Source organism: Triticum urartu, chromosome 7A (genome assembly GCF_056163025.1).
Source record: "Triticum urartu cultivar PI428250 chromosome 7A, HENAU_Tu73, whole genome shotgun sequence".
NCBI lineage: Eukaryota > Viridiplantae > Streptophyta > Magnoliopsida > Poales > Poaceae > Triticum > Triticum urartu.
In genome coordinates, this window is record NC_141879.1 from 638,584,450 (window position 1) to 638,605,462 (window position 21,013).

General features: G+C 46.1%; 1 protein-coding gene across 1 annotated transcript; it reads left to right on the plus strand.

Moving 5' to 3' along the window:
- The first annotated feature begins 16,699 nt into the window (after positions 1 to 16,699).
- LOC147960938 (uncharacterized) lies at positions 16,700 to 19,649 on the plus strand. Its single transcript, XM_087533594.1, has 6 exons — positions 16,700 to 16,864; positions 16,940 to 17,101; positions 17,162 to 17,197; positions 17,621 to 18,094; positions 18,616 to 18,892; positions 18,976 to 19,649. Exons 1-6 carry the CDS (start codon positions 16,700 to 16,702, stop codon positions 19,647 to 19,649), a joined length of 1,788 nt encoding a protein of 595 aa, XP_087389720.1.
- Positions 19,650 to 21,013: the final 1,364 nt, after the last annotated feature.

A 21,013-nucleotide genomic window follows, 5' to 3' on the forward strand; every position in this document is an offset into this window, starting at 1 on the left:
AGCAAAAAGAATTAAAAAATAAAGCAAAAAACAAAATAAAAAATAATGCAAAAAACAAAACAAAAAAACTGGAAAAAATAGGCACTAAAAGCAAAAAAACAAAAAAAGTGTTTTCAAATTTGAAAACTAATGGCACTAACAGAAAGTTTATAATTTTTCTAAAACTAAAAGCAAAAAGAATTAAAAAATAAAGCAAAAAACAAAAGAAAATAAATAATGCAGAAAACAAAACAAAAAAACTGGAATTTTTTTAAAAAATAGCAACAATAAGTAAAGAAAACAAAAAAACAAAAGAAGTGCCTCCTACTGAGCCCCCACGGTCTGAATACGACTAGAAACCCTACCATGGGCCAGGATTCAGGCCCGCAGGAGACCCAGTAGGCCCACAGGCACAGACAGTGGATTTAGGCCCGTAAGCCTACAGTAGAGAGGAGCTCGAAGTGGTTGGCTCGACAGAGCTTATAAACCACTCCAAGCCCCTCTCGGCTAGCGAGGTGGGACTAAGCATCCCACCGCATTGTGCCAGTTCTAGCACACAACCTTTGGTACCGGTTGGTGCCACCAACCGGGACTAAAGGGGTGCATTGGTCACGGTTCGTGGCACCAACCGGGACCAATGCCCCCCTTTAGTCCCGGTTGGTGCCACCAACCGGGATCAAGGCCTTTGGTCCCGGTTGGTGGCACCAACCGGGACTAAAGGGGGGCATTGGTCCCGGTTGGTAGGACGAACCGGGACCAATGCTCCGTCTATATAAGCCACACTTGTGAAAAAATTGGTTCAGTTCGATCCCGCCCCGACGACGCCACCAGGCTGCCCCTCTGTGCCTCGCCATCGCCGTCGTCGTCCCGCGCCGCCCAGACGCCGTCCCGCGCCGCCCAGACGCCATCGCCACCCCGCGCCGCCCCGACTCCATCACCGCGCGCCACCCCGCGCCGTCGCGGTCACCTCCCCGCGCCGCCCCGACGCCGTCACCACCCCGCGTCGCGCCCTGACGCCGTCGCCGCCCCGCGTCGCCACCCCGACACCGTCGCCGCCCCGCGCCGCCGTCGCCTCTCGCTTTGGTCAGGGCCGGCACCGCCCCCTCTTCCCCCTGTTTTTTGCAAATATATATATATGTTTTTTCCTGATTATATGTATATGTATAGTATATGTATGTGTGTATATGTATGCAAAAGATAGATTAACAGAAAAAATAATATTTTTTTCTGTTCATAGTTTCTTTTGGTGATATTGATTATTGTAAATATGCAAATGTTTGTATATTCATATGAACAATGAATTAGGCAAAACCTTTACTTTTTTCTAAAATATCTATTTGAACATTATTTTAAAAAAACAAGCAATACTACTTCATGTATTTTTAAGAAGGAAGAAGAAGAAAAAGAATGAGAGGAAAAAGGAAATAAGAAGATGAAGAAAGGAGAAGAAGAGGGGAGAGGAAGACGAGGAGAAATAAATAACTTCAACACGTGGGGGGGGGGTCGATATACCCCTCCCGATAACTTCATCACGAGGGGGGGGTCGATATACCCCCTCCCGATAACTTCAACATGAGGGGGGGGGTCGATATACCCCCTCCCCGATAATATTATTTTCCCATGTACGTATGTCGTGTCGATATAAACTCCCGATAACTTCAACATGTGGGGGGGTCGACATACCCCCTCCCGATAACTTCAACATGAGGGGGGGGGGGGGTCAATATATATACCCCCTCCCCGATAATATTATTTTCCCGCATGTACGTATGTCGTGTCGATATAAATTCCTGATAACTTCAACACGTGGGGTGGGGTCGATATACCCCCTCCCGATAACTTCAACACATGGGGGGGGTCGATATACCCCCTCCCGATAACTTCAACACGAGGGGGGGGTCGAACATGAGAGGAAGAAGAGGATAAAAAAAGAAGAGGAAGAAGAAAAAAAAGAGGAGAAGAAAGAATAGAGGAGTTCTTCTCCTCTATTCTTTCTTCTCCTCTTTTTTTCTTCTTCTCCCTCTTTTTTTTATCGGGAACGAGGGTCGAGAGGGGGTGATGCCATCTGCTCGTTGTTTCTCAACGACACCGATGGTCTGGAAGCAGCTGGCTATGATTATGATGGCTCTGGTGACCTAATGCCGGTGCAGGAAGGAGACCGTGAGGACGGCTCCGGTGACCCAATGCCGGTGCAAGAAGGAGACCGTGATGACGTCTCCGGTGACCGAACCGAGTCCGGCCAGGTATATATATTAGTTAAGCTTCTGCTGACTAGCTAATTGATGCATTCATTGTTTTGGTATGTACACATATTAATTAAGTCTTTGTTCTTTTTTCTAGCCCTCTGGATCGAGCATAACTTCGGTAAAGAGATGAGGCTCGAAGAAAAAGTTGAGCTCGGATGAAATGTTTGAGATCATAGGAATTGCGCCCGACGACCAACCGATTGAACCCCTCCGGACAAAGAGCGCATTTGTTGCTCAGTGCGGGGTTTTGGTTAGGGACAAGATCCCGATCAGCATCAGCAATGGTTAAAGCCGGCTACAGAAGACCCTGAGGTGTCTTATGTCAATGATATGCAGAAAAATGATCTTTGGACTGAGCTGAAGTCAAATTTCACCCTACCGCCAGAGGATGATCCGGAGAAGCCAGTTAAAGAGCAATTAATCAAGTCTTTTGCTCTTAAGAGGATGGCAGAACTATTCAGGAGGTGGAAGAAAGAGCTGAATAAGTTTGTTGAAAATAAAGAGACACCAGAATTCAAGGGCAACTAAAGAGATCACTGGCCCGCATTTGTGGCCCACAAGACAACGGAAAAGAGTAAGAAGATGTCAGCGACAAACAAGAAAAATGCTGCAAAGAAGAAGCATCACCATCGCACGGGGTCAGGTGGCTACCTCGTAGCCCGGCCTAAGTGGGCCAAGACTGAGAATGATCTGGTTGAAAAAGGGATCGAACCAGAGACAATTAACTGGCCAGACCGTTGCTGGACTTGGTTCTTCGGGGCTGGCGGAATCTTGGACCCTGTATCAGGGAAGTGCATTTGGACGAATGATCAAATGGACATACCAGTCAGGAAGCTTCTGTAGTATATCGAAGCAGCACAGCAAGGGACGTTCGTTCCAAACAGAGATAACGACGAGCTCACAATGGCCCTCGGGAATCCTGAGCACCCTGGACGGACACGAGGCACGCCAGGCTCCATTCCGTGGAAGGTTGGGTTTCCGGACGCAGGCGGTTACAAATGCCATGAGAGGAGGAAGAAAGTGGAGCAGACCCAACTGCAGGCGCTGCACGCTAGGGTACAAGCGATAGAGGAACGAGAAGCAAATCATAGCAAACTAACTGCCGAAGCATCCCCCGAAGCTACCCCGCCATCTCAGCGGAGAAGCAGCGTGGCTTCCACCAAGCTACTTCAGCTGGAGCATGTCTTGACGGCTCCTGCCAGCTATCCCGTGGATGCTATCACGGAGTCTCAAAATTGCCACCTTATGACGCAATGGATTAATATGAAGGTCAAGGCGGCTGTTGGCTCTGTTTTTCCTACTGAACCCGGCGCAACTTTTCACTGCCGGCCGATTCTAGAAGGATATGCTAGGGTGATGGTGGATGAAATAACGGAGGGATTTGAGGACCTCCAGCTTGACCACCCTACCGGTGAAGGGGAGACTCGGCTAGGTTCTGCTCTGAAGATTCCATGCCTATGGCGGAAGGGGCTCATCAACCTTCCGAACTGGACGCCTCCGCCTCCTCCTCCTCCGGCGAGTCAGGGCACTTCGCCTCCTCCACCGCCCCCTCCTCCGACGAGTGACCATCAGGGCACTCTGCCGGCTCCTTCTCCGGCGCGTGGCGGCACTCCGCCTCCTTCTCCGCCTGCGCCGGCGCGCCCGAGTAGCCAACCTCCTCCTTCTCTGCCTCGTCAGCAAGGGCGGAAGAGACCTGCCGCTGCTCCGGCTGCTCCGGCGCGTTGTAGTCCTTCTCCTCCGCCTCGTAAGCAAGTAAAGAAGATAACCGTTCCGTCTGCTCTGCCGGCGTCTAGCAGTACAGCCAGAGGCGGGAGGACATACAGATTCGGTCCTTCTCTGACACTACTAGGGAAAAGCCTATACACAGAATTTTACCAGTAGCGCTGTACAAAATCAAGCGCTGCTGCTACTTAGTAGTAGCGCGCGTAAATAAACAGCGCTACAGCTATGACTTTAGCAGTAGCGCGTACTAGCGAAAAGCGCTGCTGCTACGTTTGAACTAGGCGCACATGGCTAGCCCAACCTAGCAGTAGCGCGTATAATGGCCCAGCGCTACTGCTAATCTCCTTAACTGCAACGCGCTTACGTGTAAAGCGCTGCTGCTAACGGAAATAAAATAAAGTGAAAAACAAGTAGAAAAGTAAATGAAAATGAAAGAAATAGAAAAAGGAGAAAGGGAAAAAATAAAATGTAAAGAAAAATAAAAGAAAAAAGGGAAAAAAGGAGAAAGGAATAGCAGTAGCGGGTTTCAGTAAACGCGTTATAGCTAGCTATAGCGCGTTTCCGGAAACGCGCTGCCGTTACGTTTCACTTAAACAGCGGTTTCCCCCCACCCTGCCCCCGGCCACCAATTCTTCCCCAAATCGTCCCTCGCCCTCGCCGCCGTCTCCTCACCGCCGCCGCCCGAGGCCGCCCTCAGCCTCACCGCCGCCGCCCCTCGGCCGCCGCGGGCTCTCCCCACGCCGCCCCCGACCCCAGATTCAACGCCGGCCCCGTCCCCGACCTCAACGCCTCCCAGGACGCCGCCCCCGACCCCGACCTCAACGCCGCCCCGGACGCCGCCCCGCCCCCCTGACCTCAACGCCGCCCGGAGCCCCGACCACGACCTCGATGCCGCCTGCCCCTCCCTCGTCGTAGGCACCCGAGGTGAGCACGCCTGCTCCTCCCTCTCCCCTACCTCTGCCTAGGGTTTCTACCTCCATCAAATTAGTTAAGGTAATTAGGGCAGTAGTTCTTAGGTACTAATTAGTTAGTAAGAACTAGGTACTAATTAGGTACTAGAATATTTTTATTTATAGTAAGTTTATTTTTAGTAAGAACTAGTTGAATTAATAGAACTAGTTAGTAAGAACTTTTTGCTATTTTTTTAGTTAAAGCAATTTCCTGCATCGACGTGGACGATGCCTATCCCGCATCCTCGTCGTCGAGTCGGCGGAGGACGACACCTGCTTGACCAGATGGGCCATGTCCGGGACTGGGCTCCGCAGGGGTGGTACTGGGAGGCGCTACCTACCGGGGAGCGCAGGTTGGTGAGGAGCCAGCCTGTCGTTGACCCGAACCTTCTTTGGTGGCGGTCGCGTGGGCCAGTGACGGTCCAGAGGCTCGAGGACTCCGTGGAGGTGGTGCATCACCGTGTCAGTGAGGAGGACGCGCATGTCCGTCGCTACTTGTTTGCGTTGGAGCACAGGTTCTCCAATACCTGGCAGGTTCTCCAGGGATCTCACTGGAGCTATGATCCCGTGATGGTTCCTTCTCTGTGGGTGTCCACCGCCCGCGCCGATACCCGTCGTGTGCTAGGGTTTTAGCTGTACTAGTGATGTTATATGTATGACACTATTCGGGATGTATTAGTGATAATATTCGACGGTGTACGGACGCATGAGATGATTTACTTTTGCTTATTAAATGCATGCTAATTTGAGTCTTATAAGATATTTTGAAATGTATATCTTGTGTTGCTCAATATCCAAGTGGCCGGTCATGTTTGCAGGTTACACCTCCGAGTGGCCTATGTTTTGCCGGAGTGTTGATTCATTTCTGTTCCCGCAAATTTCAGGCGCTCGATATATCCTATTTTAGCAAAGGTCATGCCGGATTTTTCCGTGAATTTTGGCATGACTTTTGCCAGAATATGTAGGAAATATCGAGTGCCCCGGATTTGTGTGTTGAGTATCCTGGTAGTTGTCTTCTATCGATTTTCAATTAATGTTTTAACTATGAACATAGGAAATGTCTGACGACAAAAAGGATTTCAGTATTTGCAAATACTGCGAAGATGAGCGCGGCTTGTGCGACGGAATCTTCCTAGATGATGATAGGCGCTTCAGCATCAAGCTGGACGAGTACTTCGAAGTGGATACAGTAAGTCACAACGACAAGTCTTTTTTCATAATTAAGCATGACATCTTCTTCATTTGCTTGAACTTATATTTTTTTACTATTCTACTAGCGTATCCCTTGCCATGCAAGAGTTTTCGTATTAGATAAGATAGGTTTCAGTCATACTACGGAGGTAAAGAAAGTTTATTTGAAGACCGAGCATGGTTATATTTTCCACGCAAAATTATACAATTCAGACGACTACACCTATTTTGGATGCAAAACATGGCGAGCACTATGCTAGACTTATCATTTTAGCCTGATATGGTTATCACCTTTGATATTCGTCTGGAAGATGACATTGAAGGTAATATCGACATCTGGGTCGATGTGCAGACGCCTCCAGTTACACCAAAATGTAAGTTTCTCAACCATATGTATGCCTTTGATATTGTTTATTTAAAAATAGTTGACAACTAATTTGTATTGTCAGCTTATTTCGGTGCAAGCAAACTTGTCTAGCGCTTGGTAGACAGGACCTACTACTGTCCCGGGGCTGAACTAAACTGCGAGGAGCTAAGTCATTATGTTTCATGGCTTGAGGATCTTGATACCGTCAAGACAAATTTTCTTCCTGGACTTAGAAATCTTAGTACTGAAAACGTGGGACCAATAGTGTTCGTCATGAACTACGGTCACATCTATTTAGGAAGGATGGTAAGATTTTTACTATTTGTCCTCAATGCATGTTTTCCATACATTATTTGTGAAGCTAAACTTCATTGCTAAGTATGTGACCATACGATGTTCTTCAACAGGGACTCCCGATGAATGTTGTGCCTTATGGGATCGAGACTAAAGGTACCATGAGTATTATTAGCTTACGGCCAAGATATCCTACATGGTACTTTAGTGCATTCAAGATCAGCGATGAATGCTTAATAGTGCAAGACTGGACCAGATATTTGATGGGGGAGCGCAGACAAGTACTAGGGGGCAGCAAACAGATGTGCTACCCAAAATTAGGAGACAGATTCATCTGCATGCTCCAACTTGATCAAGGAGGAGAGCTACACATGTTTTATGTTGTTTTACCTAAGAGAGAGCAGCAGGAGTGATTAGCTAGAAATGAGTTTGAGGATGATGATGTGCTACACTATTACTATGATGATAAAATAGCTAGTGTTCGTGGTAATGACTGATGATTATTATTAGCTAGTGTTAGTGGTGATTAAAGAAATATTGTTGGTGCTAATGATTATGATGATGATTAAATAGCTTGTACTGGCGGATTAGATTCAAGTGGAGGCAACATGTGGTGCACATCGAAAGTACTACTAGTCCAAACTAGATCAAGTTTGGATTAGTAGTATACTTTTGACATGCACCACATATTGCCTCCACTTGAACCTAATCCACCTTCATTTGACACACTGTTATGGACATAATGATGTAAACCTCATAACTGGTATTGTACCAATATTTGTACGATGGCGCATAAATACACTAAAATTAAAAAAATAAAAACAATACTAGTAGCGATGGAAAGAAAACACGCTGCCAGTAGTTACATTAGCAGTAGCGGGGAGTGAACAAGTGCTGTAGCTATTTGTCCTAGCAGTAGCGCGTGCGGCACCGTTACTGCTAAGCAATAGCTGTAGCGCCTTATTAGTAGTGCGCCTACCCGCGCTACTAGTGAGCACAAAACCAGCGCTACTACTAGGGTTTTCCCTAGTAGTGTGAACACTCCAGAGAAGTTACCATACGAGAGGACCCCGGAGGAGAATGTCGAGATCGCGCGAGAAGAAGTGAGGAACTTCTTTGAAGGGGTGAAAGCAAAGAAACATCCACCTCCGGAGGAGAAGGTAGATCCGGTGAAAGTGAAGCGCAGTCTGGCTGCCCTGACAAAACCACCCAAGTCTCCGCCGAAAGGAAACTATGAGCACATTATTGGAAAGGAATTTGCCAAAGCGGAGCGGTCGGGAAGTACTGTCAGTGAATAAGGCTGAAAGAACGACGAGCTGGGAAACAAATTGCCCAGCTCGGCGAACAAGCGAAGCAATCGTGCCCCCCGCTCAAGGTGCCTAGCGACATCATCGCTAATGATCCGAGGATGGTGCCCGGTTATAGCAATCTTGGAGATTACCTGCCTGGCGATGTACATTATGATTTCATGGAGGTGCAGATACAAAGATACGAGTACGGGAAGCCTCTCATCAAAGATGAAAGATCTCTATCAACGATGATGCGAAGATTGCATGATTGGTACTTGAAAATCTGCAGAGAGTCTAGGGGGAGGAGTACTTTGTATGTGAGAGTTAAAAAGGAGCATGACCTCGTTGGAATTGAACTGTTGCCTGTTCCATTTGAGGAGTTCTTTCAGTTTTTCAATCAATTGGCCCTCGATAAAGCAACGGTCACTTGCTACTATCTGTAAGTTGTACTACTTCTGTCATTAAGTCTCTCTATATAGTTCAGCTCTTTCATTGCATGTATTTATAATTATCCTCACTATATTATGCAGATTGAAGATCGTCGAATTGAAGAAAAGACAAATCGGTGATATTGGGTTCATTAACACAAATCTCATAGATGCAACTCAAGTTAAATTTCATGCCGCAGATACCGATGCCAACTTGCTACGATCGTTGGTAATAAATGAAAACAAAGATATAATACTCTTTCCTTACAACTTCAAGTGAGTGTTACTGTCTTGTGCATATTCGGTTTCCCTTATATATTAGTCAAGGTTATAGTAATGTAATTGATGAGTTATGCATGTGTGTGCAGTTTCCACTATATTCTCATAGAGATTAAGCCTGAGCAGGGACTAGTAACCGTCTTAGACTCAAGACGAAAAGATCCCCAGGACTATGTGGACATGACTCAAATGCTCGAGAAGTAAGTTAAATCGATCATTATCCAACATATCAGCAACTTTGTTCATTTCCTGATATATCAAGTAATTGTTTTCTTTGTCTGGCAGGGTTTGGAAAAAATTCACCAAAAAATCTCCTGGACTCCCGAAGAATCTGCAATTTAGACACCCGAAAGTAAGTACTATAGTAGCATGTTCCGTGCATCTCCTATTGATTCAAGCGCTAGTTTCATCAATACCATTTGGCATTCTTGCTTATCAATTTGATTGACCTCTATTTCTTGTAAAGTGGTTGTGGCAGGAACAAGGGAATGTTTTCTGTGGATACTACGTTTGCGAGTCCATCCGCCACACGACCTGTGAGCGGGGCTACTCTGATGAACAATATGAAGTGCGTAAATAACAACATTCACAATTATTATTTTATTACCATCATTTGTGTTGAGTTTCATTCATTCATATATATATGTATGTATTGACCCCCTTCTTCAAATTAGATGTTTCGGAAGCGGGATGAACTCCTAGCACCAGCTCGCATGCGAGCAATTCAAGAGGAATTGGCGGCATTCTTTCTTGACCACGTGATCGCTGAAGACAGAGAATACTATGTGGACCATGAGTCCGTATGTTAGGAGATTATATTTGTAAGAGATAATTATTGTATATATGTAGCCGGTAGTGTCGGATAGATATACGAGAACTTGTTGTTCGACCAATCTCTCGGAGAAGGAGAGGTGGTCGATATCACTTCTCTTTGTATGCATATATGTTCATGACGATCTTCTGTTTCCTTCGTTTACTTACCAGCTATCTAGCGTGTCTAGTCCTCTCTATACGTAGGTATAGTACGTAGCGTCGACCAAGCACAGACATAAGAGATGACACTTCTCTCTATTAATTATAGCTAGCTAGCACAATATATGAAACACCTAAATTAACCCCCCAACCCCCCCCCCCTTCAAAAAAAACAAAAACTCCAGCCACAGAAATGCTGACGCGTGGATGCCTATTGGTCCCGGTTGGTGCCACCAACCGGGACCAAAGGCTCTCCTGCATGGGCTCCGCGCACAGGCCACGTGGAGGCCCATCTGTCCCGGTTCTGGATTGAACCGGGACTAAAGGGACAGGGCATTAGTACCGACCCTTTAGTCCCGGTTCAGGAACCGGGACAAAAGGCCCTTACGAACCGGGACAATAGGCCCTTTTTCTACCAGTGTTTCTTCTTCTTCCTTAAAAAAAACAGGAGAATTAGATCTGAATGATAAGTAGTGGGCGACACTACTGCTTCTTGGCTCCTGGGGTTCACTCTCAGCCAGCCGCTTCAGCTTCACAACTCCTAGCTCTTGCTTGCGCCACCATGTGCTGGTACAATGACGAGATCTTGCCTTTCTTGATCTGTCTCTTACGTCCTTCTTTGATCACTCACTAAGTAATCACGCAGTTTCCCAGCGGAAAAGATTTCCTCCATGATGGCTGGGGATGGAGGCGAGGACAGCGCCGGGGTGCCCGTTCGTCCCGCCGGCGTCACGCTCCTCCTCGTCGGAAAGATCGGCAACGGCAAGAGCGCCACCGGCAACAGCATCCTTGGGCGGGAGGCGTTCGCTTCCAAGCGCTCTTTGCACAGCGTCATCAACAGTTGCTGTCGTGGAAGTGTCACTGTACACTACTAGGGAAAACCCTAGCAGTAGCGCGGGTAGGCGCGCTACTAATAAGGCGCTACAGCTATTGCTTAGCAGTAACGCGTGCCGCACGCGCTACTGCTAGGACAAATAGCTGCAGCGCTTGTTCTCTCCCACGCTGCTGCTAATGTAACTACTGGCAGCGTGTTTTCTTTCCATCGCTACTAGTATTGTTTTTTTATTTTTTTATTTTTAGTGTATTTATGCTCCATCATAAAAATATTGGTACAATACCAGTTATGAGGTTTACATCATTATGTCCATAACAGTGTGTCAATTGAAGGTGGATTAGGTTCAAGTGGAGGCAATATGTGGTGCATGTCAAAAGTATACAACTAATCCAAACGTGATCTAGTTTGGACTAGTAGTACTTTCGATGTGCACCACATGTTGCCTCCACTTGAATCTAATTCACCAGCACACGCTATTTAATCATCATCATAATCATTAGCACCAACAATATTTATTTAATCACCACTAACACTAGCTAATAATAATCATCAGTCATTACCACCAACACTAGCTATTTTATCATCATAGTAATAGTGTAGCACATCATCATCCTCAAACTCATTTCTAGCTAATCACTCCTGCTGCTCTCTCTTAGGTAAAACAACATAAAACATGTGTAGCTCTCCTCCTTGATCAAGTTGGAGCATGCAGATGAACCTGTCTCCTAATTTTGGGTAGCACATCTGTTTGCTGCCCCCTAGTACTTGTCTGCGCTCCCCCATCACATATCTGGTCCAGTCTTGCACTATTAAGCATTCATCGCTGATCTTGAATGCACTAAAGAAACATGTAGGATATCTTGGCCGTAAGCTAATAATACTCATGGTACCTTTAGTCTCGATCCCATAAGGCACAACATTCATCGGGAGTCCTTGTTGAAGAACATCGTATGGTCACATACTTAGCAATGAAGTTTAGCTTCACAAATAATGTATGGAAAAGATGCACTGAGGACAAATAGTAAAAATCTTACCATCCTTCCTAAATAGATGTGACCGTAGTTCATGACGAACACTATTGGTCGCACGTTTTCAGTACTAAGATTTCTAAGTCCAGGAAGAAAATTTGTCTTGACGGTATCAAGATCCTCAAGCCATGAAACATAATGACTTAGCTCCTCACAGTTTAGTTCAGCCCCGGGACAGTAGTAGGTCCTGTCTACCAAGCGCTGGACATGTTTGCTTGCACCGAAATAAGCTGACAATACAAATTAGTTGACAACTATTTTTGAATAAACAATATCAAAGACATAAATATGGTTGAGAAACTTACATTTTGGTGTAACTGGAGGCGTCTGCACATCGACCCAAATGTCGGTATTACCTTCAATATCATCTTTCGGACGAATATCAAAGGTGATAACCATATCAGGCTGAAATGCATAAGTCTTGCATAGTGCTCGCCATGTTTTGCATCCAAAATAGGTGTAGTCGTCTGAATTGTATAATTTTGCATGGAAAATATAACCATGCTCGATCTTCAAATAAACTTTCTTTACCTCCATAGTATGACTGAAACCTATCTTATCCAATACAAAAACTCTTGCATGGCAGGGGATACGCTAGTAGAATAGTAAAAAAATATAAGTTCAAGCAAATGAAGCAGATGTCATGCTTAATTACGAAAAAAGACTTGTCGTTGTGACTTACTGTATCCACTTCGAAGTTCTCGTCCAGCTTGATGCTGAAGCGCCTATCATCATCTAGGAAGATTCCGTCGCACAGGCCGCGCTCGTCTTCGCAGTATTTGCAAATACCGAAATCCTTTTTATCGTCAGACATTTCCTATGTTCATAGTTAAAACATTAATTGAAAATAGATAGAAGACAACTACCAGGATACTCAACACACAAATCCGGGGCACTCGATATTTCCTACATATTTTGGCAAAAGTCATGCCAAAATTCATGGAAAAATCCGGCATGACCTTTGCTAAAATAGGATATATCGAGCGCCTGAAATTTGCGGGAACGGAAATGAATCAACACTCCGGCAAAACATAGGCCACTCGGAGGTGTAACCTGCAAACATGACCGGCCACTTGGATATTAAGCAACACAAGATATACATTTCAAAATATCTTATAAGACTCAAATTAGCATGCATTCAGTAAGCAAAAGTAAATCATCTCATGCGTCCGTACATCGTCGAATATTATCACTAATACATCCCGAATAGTGTCATACATATAACATCACTAGTACTACTAAAACCCTAGCACACGACGGGTATCGGCGCGGGCGGTGGACACCCACAGAGAAGGAACCATCACGGGATCATAGCTCCAGTGAGATCCCTGGAGAACCTGCCAGGTATTGGAGAACCTGTGCTCCAACGCAAACAAGTAGCGACGGATGTGCGCGTCCTCCTCACTGACACGGTGACGCACCACCTCCGCGGAGTCCTCGAGCCTCTGGACCGTCACTGGCCCACGCGACCGCCACCAAAGAAGGTTCGGGTCAATGACAGGCTGGCTCCTCACCAACCTGCGCCCCCCGGTAGGTAGCGCCTCCCAGTACCACCCCGGCGGAGCCCAGTCCCGGACATGGCCCATCTGGTCAAGCTGGTGTCGTCCTCCGCCGACTCGACGACAAGGATGCGGGATAGGCATCATCCACGTCGATGCGGGAAAATTGCTTTAACTAAAAAAATAGCAACAAGTTCTTACTAACTAGTTCTATTAATTCAACTAGTTCTTACTAAAAATAAACTTACTATAAATAAAAATATTCTAGTACCTAATTAGTACCTAGTTCTTACTAACTAATTAGTACCTAAGAACTACTGCCCTAATTACCATCTAATTTGATGAACCTATAGGGGTGGAAAGTGGTAGCGGATATTCCAATTATCCAACTATAAAGTGAAATAAGTGGTCAAATTTTACTCGTTTTATGATTCATTTTAGAAATTTGATTCGTTTCCACCCTTACATGAACCCTAACTCATTTGAGCCGTATCCTCATCCGATTCGTTTCCACCCTAACTAATTTGAAGGAGGTAGAAACCCTAGGCAGAGGTAGGGGAGAGGGAGGAGCAGGCGTGCTCACCTTGGGTGCCTGCGACGAGGGAGGGGCAAGCGGCGTCGAGGTCGTGGTCGGGGCTCCGGGGCGGCGTGGAGGTCGGGGGGCGGGGGCGGCGTCCGGGGCGGCATTGAGGTCGGGGTCGGGGGCGGCGTCCCGGGCGGCGTTGAGGTCGGGGGTGGGGCCAGCGTTGAATCTGGGGTCGGGGGCGGCGTGGGGAGAGCATGCGGCGGCCGAGGGGCGGCGGCGGTGAGGCTGAAGGCGGCCTCGGGCGGCGGCGGTGAGGAGACGGCGGCGAGGGCGAGGGACGATTTGGGGAAGAATTGGTGGCCGGGGGGCGGGGTGGGGGGAAACTGCTGTTTAAGTGAAACGTAACGATAATGCGTTTCCGGAAACGCGCTATAGCTAAGTTAGCTATAGCGCGTTTACTGAAACCCGCTACTACTATTCCTTTCTCCTTTTTTGCCTTTTTTCTTTTATTTTTCTTTACATTTTATTTTTTCCCTTTCTGCTTTTTCTATTTCTTTCATTTTCATTTACTTTTCTACTTGTTTTTCACTTCATTTTATTTCTGTTAGCAGCAGCGCTTTACACATAAGCGCGCTGCAGCTAAGGTGATTAGCAGTAGCGCTGGGCCATTATACGCGCTACTGCTAGGTTGGGCTAGCCATGTGCGCACAGTTCAAACGTAGCAGCAGCGCTTTTCGCTGGTACGCACTACTGCTAAAGTCATAGCAGTACCGCGGTTTATTTACGCGTGCTGCTACTAAGTAGCAGCAGCGCTTGATGTTGTACAGTGCTACCGGTAAAATTCTGTGTATAGGCTTTTCCCTAGTAGTGGTAGATGTCCTCATGGAAGGACTTAGTTGTGGAGTCATTGCGACGAGGTTAGCTTAAAGAGGTTAAACAGGACAAAGGACACGAGGATTTTATACTGGTTCACCCCCTTGCGGTGAAAGTAAAAGCCTAATCCAGTTTGAGGTGGTATTACTAGGGTTTCGATGACCAGGGAGCAGATACGCTTTGCATGGCTCTCGATCTGTTGTTTTCTTGCCCTAGGCCGCTGCCGGGTTGTCTCCTTATATACACGGGTTAACGCCCTGCGGCCTACAGAGTCCCGGTCGGCTCATAAAACGTGTCCGGCTCGGTGACTTATCTTACATGCCTTACATTACAAGTCTATACATATATGGCGGTTTACACTTATGATCCTTAAGCTGCCTTTGGGCTTGGCCCTTTAATAGGCCTGTCTATGAACCACCATCTTTAATATACTCTTGGGCTTCATTTAGACGAACTGCCATAAGGATGACCCAGTCCCTCATCGGTGGGTCATATCTGATAGTCATATCCCCAACATTAGGCCTCAGGTTGATTTGAACTTGTTCATGTCAATCTTCGATACTTAGAAAAATCCTTCTTCATCTTGTGAAACATTGTAACCCGCCATGACGTCATCTCCGGAAATTGTGGTAACCCACCGCGACATCACCTGTTACTAATACTACACAGAATTCAAATCTTAATGAATCTCTTTCTTTACTGACCCTCCGAAAATCGAGGCGCCCGTGCCGTCACATATCCATTTCTTTGTTTCCTCGATTCCCGCGTCTGTCGTTTGTCCTTCCAGAATAGGGCCACATGTTCACCTATCATTCTCCCCCTTTTCCTTCTCGCCTTCTTCTTCCTCCTCGCGACGCTCCAGCGCGCCTGAGCTCCGCCACCGTCGACCTTCGCCCCCTTCGTCAACTCTGGCCACTCCATCACCCTGAACGGACCAAAAACGCCGCAGCACTCCCCCGTTGTCAGCTAGCACCAGTAAGTCCTCCCCTTTCCTCTTCATAGATCTGTTTTTTAGGGTTTCTCTGTTCATTGACGTTCATCACCATTTCTTCTCTTTCTCCTTTCTAGATCGCGTAGTTTTGATCTGAAAATAACATAGGTCCTATGCGGTAGCAGTTTTAGCACCTGTTTTTGATGCTAAAGCATATCCTCATTGCGATAGATCTCCTCTAGGGCACCTCCGCCTTTCTGCCGCGGCCACCTTAGGTTTAGAATTTATTTCCTTTTTCTGAACAGCTGCAGATCTGAACTTATAGCCTTAATCTGCGGAACTTGTTTGTCCCAACACTTAGTAAAATTTTGTTCTTTGTCAGATCTTGAACATCTATGCTGGTCATGGTGGCTTACCTCACCGGCTTATAATCACTTATATATCATTAGACCTCACTTAAGCCGCCATGCTGAATATATATTGTAGCTGTTTAATTTTGTGCTTTCACCAACTGACTTAAACCGGCCAATTTTTCTCTCCATTAGTCCTCCTCTCTTCATCATGCTGCCAAAAACAGTCTATACATGCAACTGGGTTCCCTCCATCGTCACTGAGGACACATTTAAAGATTTTGTCAAAGTCGGGTATTTGCCCGCAAAGAGTGTGATGCATTACCGTGCTCCTGACCCGGGAGAAGAAAGACTCCAGCCAAAGGATGGCGAAGTCATTGTATTTACTGATCACATGAACCGGGGCTTCTCACCACCCGACTCTAAGTTTTTTCGAGATGTTCTGCACTTCTTCCAACTCCATCCTCAAGACATCAGACCTAACTCTGTATCCAATATATGCAACTTCCAAGTCTTCTGTGAAGTATACCTTCAAGAGGAGCCCAGCGTCAATCTCTTTAGAGAATACTTTTATTTGAACTGTCAAACTGAGTTCACGAATGGGCCCAGCTTGGAACTTGGCGGGATCTCGATTCAACGCAGAAGAGATGCTATCTTCCCTTATGCCTGCTTGCCAAGTCACCCCAAGGATTGGAACCAGACGTGGTTTTATTGCAAAGACACTTCTCCGGCTGATGAGAATCCATTGCCGGGTTACCGTGCCGAGCGCTTAGACCCAAGGCACAATCTTCCTGAAAAACTTACTGCTGCTGAACGGAGAAGAATTGCTCCTACCATTGTGAAGGTTAAAGCTCTGTTAGCAAACGGGCTAACTGGCGTTGATTTAGTCAGGTGTTGGGTTTCTTGGCGGATCATACCCTTATGTCGTCGCACCGGCTTAATGTGCACTTACAGCGGTGGTGTAAAGGATCCACTGCGCCATAGCTTTGCACCATTAACTGACGCAGCAATAGATGAAATGGTTAAGTCCCTTCTGAATGAAGACCCAGAAGATTGCATTAAAGTGGGTCTGGCCCCTTTCTGCAAACTTAACCCGGCCCCATACGTAAGTCTCTAAATCTTCTTACCTTTACCTTATTATTCGAGTACCTTATTAACTCATCCTTTGATGCCTTTACAGGCTAAATCTGACTTTTGGAAAACAGAGTATGATCATGAAGCTACTAAGAAGGCAAGGGCTATGAAGAAAGCCGCCAAGAAAGCCACCAAGAAGACCACCAAGAGAAAAAAGAAACCAAGCGCCTCTGATCTACTTAAACTGGATGACACCTCTGAGTCGGAGGTAGCCCTTGACTCTCTTGGCTCATTTTTGAATCATCTTATTGACACTGACTATTATCAGGCTGACACGGGAGCCAGCCAAGCAGCTGAAGAAGAGGTAACTATTATTTCCTCCGGCTCAGAACCTTTTCTAAGACAGAAACTTCGACAAGTAACCCGGAAAGTAAGGTTTCCACACCCCTTGGCGTGTTTAGATCCTCACTTTCTTTTGAAGCAACATCAACATGAGAGTCGACGTCAGATCCAGACGAGCGGCGGTGAAGAGTTGTCCTCCGGTTTACCCAACACCCCCGCTCCTCGAAAATGGTGAAACGAGGTTCTTTTTAACTTACTCCTTTGACCCGTTAGCAGGTATTATTTGTCTATCACTTAACTTTGTTGATGACCATTGACCAGGAACTTGCCCGTTCTTCCTCTGGCGACTCATCGAAAACCGAGTTGCCGGCTTTTAAAATTGCCCCTTGGTAATGGCAATTAATTTTACTCCGTAACTCTTAAAACTCTGATATTTATACTGACTTGTCATGACCCGTGCAGCGGTCAAGCAAAGCCTAACAAGAAGGCAAAGGTGACCAAGCCAAATGAGGCGCCTGAAGTTGCTGAGCCGGAGCAGCAAGTCCCTGTACCTGAAGCTTCTGACAAGCAACCAGAAGAAACTGTCACTGACGCTCCGCCTGAGATTCCAGATCTCTGTGTTGATGACACTACTATTAATCCTTCAAATCCTGCACCATCCAGCTCACTTAAGCCGTCGGAGACTCATAATGATGACGTGTTGATTACTGGCACCGGCTTTATAGAGCCGGGAAATCCCATAGCCTTAGCTAAGCATACTGCCAAGCAAGAGGTTATTGAAAAGCGGAAGATGAAGTTTGACGTCTCCCACTATACGGAACTGAGCAGCAGTGAGATCCTCTCTGGTTACCTCAGCCAAGTACACTCCAACCGCGATCTTGAAATTGATATGGTGAAACAAATGCACCAAAAGTATGAGGTATGACTTCCAGCTTTGAGTAATGTATATGTATATCCTGCCAGCCCCCAAGTCTACTGATTATGATAAGATTGAATAGGTTGTAGACTTAGAAGAATCCATAAACTTCTGTCCTAGAATCCCTCCAAGTCCGGTTTAAATATAAATCGGATGTTTAAGCACTTTTAGCTTTGCATCTGTAGTCCCCAAGGGCCGGCTTAATCAGCATGAATGAGCCGGTCCTATTTATCATTGTGTAAGAAAAGAGCGCTTAACTGCATAGCCCCCATGAGTCGGTTGGGATTGTTTACAATACATCCGACTCATTGTGAAGAAACTACAAGCAATATGCATTAGCCCCCAAGTGCCAAGTAGTCTTGCTTGCAAAGTGCTTGGGACTTTATTCATAAGAGCCGTTTCCTTGAAAATTTTCTTTGACAGACATTAGCCCCCAAGTGTCAAGTGTTGTTGTTGGCAAAAGACTTGGGACTTATATTCTTGTAACCTTGATATAAATGTTGATAATTCTGTACTTCATACAGGCTGCTACTACTGAACTGGAGTCTCAATTGAATGACGCAAAGACCCGGCTGGCGACTCAGGAAACTGAGACCCAAAAAGCTGAGTCAAAGTTCCAGTTTAGCGTGGCTGAGTCGGAAAAGCTGAAGACCAGTTTTGAAGCGGAGAAAAAGACTTGGACTGAAGAAAAGACTGCTTTAATGCAGCGGGCTGAGAAAGCAGAGGCAGCTCTTCAAGAGGTGACTACGGAGCTCATCGGCTTAAAACACCGTGTGTCTCATATGGTTTCTGCTATCTTTGGTAAGTCGCCTTGCTAGTCATCAAAAGTGAATTTTTGTTGTGATCATATAACCCGCCATGAAACCAATCTGTGATATATCCAGGTCCCAGGAGCAGCAACCTCAATCAAGACATGCTTGTGAAACTCAAAGCTATTTACACGCTTATCGAACAGCTATACACCGGAGCTCAACGTGCACTAGCTGCAATCTCTCCGACTAATCAAGCACCAACTCTGCTGATAGATGTTTTGAAAAGACTTTCTGTGCTACCTGCCAGAATTGATGAGATGAAGCGGTCGTTTGCAAGAGCTGGCGCTGTAACGGCCTTGAGCCGAGCCAAAGCATGGGTGCCAGAGCTTGACCCGTCTGAGGTAGCCACTGGTTACCCAAGTTTGAAAGAGGATGGTACGCCATTTGGTCAGAAGGACTTCTCTTCTTGTTTGAAAGAGATACGCCCAATGGCGACTATGATTGCCAATGATTCTGACCTTTCCAAGTACCATCCGGCTTACAACAAGAAGAATCAGAAGATGCCAACCCCATCGTATAGAGTGATGGACTTAATCCCTCCAATTTGCAAGCACACTTTTGCCCCTGAATTTGAGCCGTCTGATCTTATAGATGATGAGGCTGAATTTCAAGCTTTATCTGACATCGATTGGTCATCACCAAATTTTCAGACAGCGGAGGAGGACGAAGAATCGGCAAGGGATGACGCAGAAGCCCCAATCAGCAAGGTCAAGAAGATTGAACCGCCAGGCGGTTTAGATACTTGATCTTTTGAAAAAACACTTGATCTCATTCGGCTCACGAAGCCATGTAATAGGGTAGAAAAACTTGAATCTGCCATGCCATCATGCACATTTCTGCTTTTTTGCTTTAATACTGCTGATCCGCCGATTTGAAAAATCATTATGGGTATGATAGCCCTTGAATTATGCAGATCTGAAGGATTATTATCCTGCACACAAAGAAAGTACAAGTGCCCTGGCGGCTTCCGCTGGGCGGGTCATGATACCCAATTGAAACCGCTGGGGACGAACAGTCCATAATCAAAGCCGGCCTAACAATTGTAAAATAAAAATGTCATATCTGTAGTATATGCTTAGACTGCCGGCTTACGGGCTTCGTACAACTAAAAGTGTCAGAGCTGTAACTATAAACATAAGAGTATGATACTCTGGCGACTTAGAGTCTGCCATCCTGGCGGGTTATAGAGACCCAGAAGATGCTTCAAATATGAGCCATAAGTAGGGCAGCTGGGCCCGACTTGTGAAAAAAACCAGAAGTCAAAGAAGAAATCTTCGAATATAAATGAAAAATCAAAAGAAATTCAAGGCTGATACGTCTCCAACGTATCTATAATTCTTGATTGCTCCATGCAATATTATCTACTATTTTGGGCAATATTGGGCTTTATTTTCCACTTTTATATTACTTTTGGGACTAACCTATTAACCGGAGGCCCAACCTAGATTTGCTTTTTTATGCCTATTTCAGTGTTTTGAAGAAAAGGAATATCAGACGGAGTCGAAACGGAACGAAATCAACTAGAGAAGTTATTTTTGGAAGGAAACACACCTGATGGACTTGGACCCCACGTCATAAGATACGGGAGCTGCCCATGAGGGTGGGGGGTGTGGCGCGCCCCCCTGCCTCGTGGGGCCCCCGTGGATCCCCTGACATGCTTCTTCTGCCTATATAACTCCATATACCCTAAAACTTCCAGAACACACAATAGATCGGGAGTTCCGCCGCCAGAAGCCTCCGTAGCCACCGAAAACCAATCTAGACCCGTTCCGGCACCCTGCCGGAGGGGGCAATCCTTCTCCGGTGACCATCTTCATCATCCCGGTGCTCTCCATGACGAGGAGGGAGTAGTTCTCCCTCGGGGCTGAGGGTATGTACCAGTAGCTATGTATTTGATCTCTCTCTCTCATGTTCTTGAGATGATACGATCTTGATGTATCGCGAGCTTTGCTATTATATTTGGATCCTATGATGTTTCTTCCCCCCTCTACTCTCTTGTAATGAATTGAGTTTCCCCTTTGGAGTTATCTTATCGGATTGAGTCTTTAAATATTTGAGAACACTTGATGTATGTCTTGCCGTGAATATCTGTGGTGACAATGGGATATCA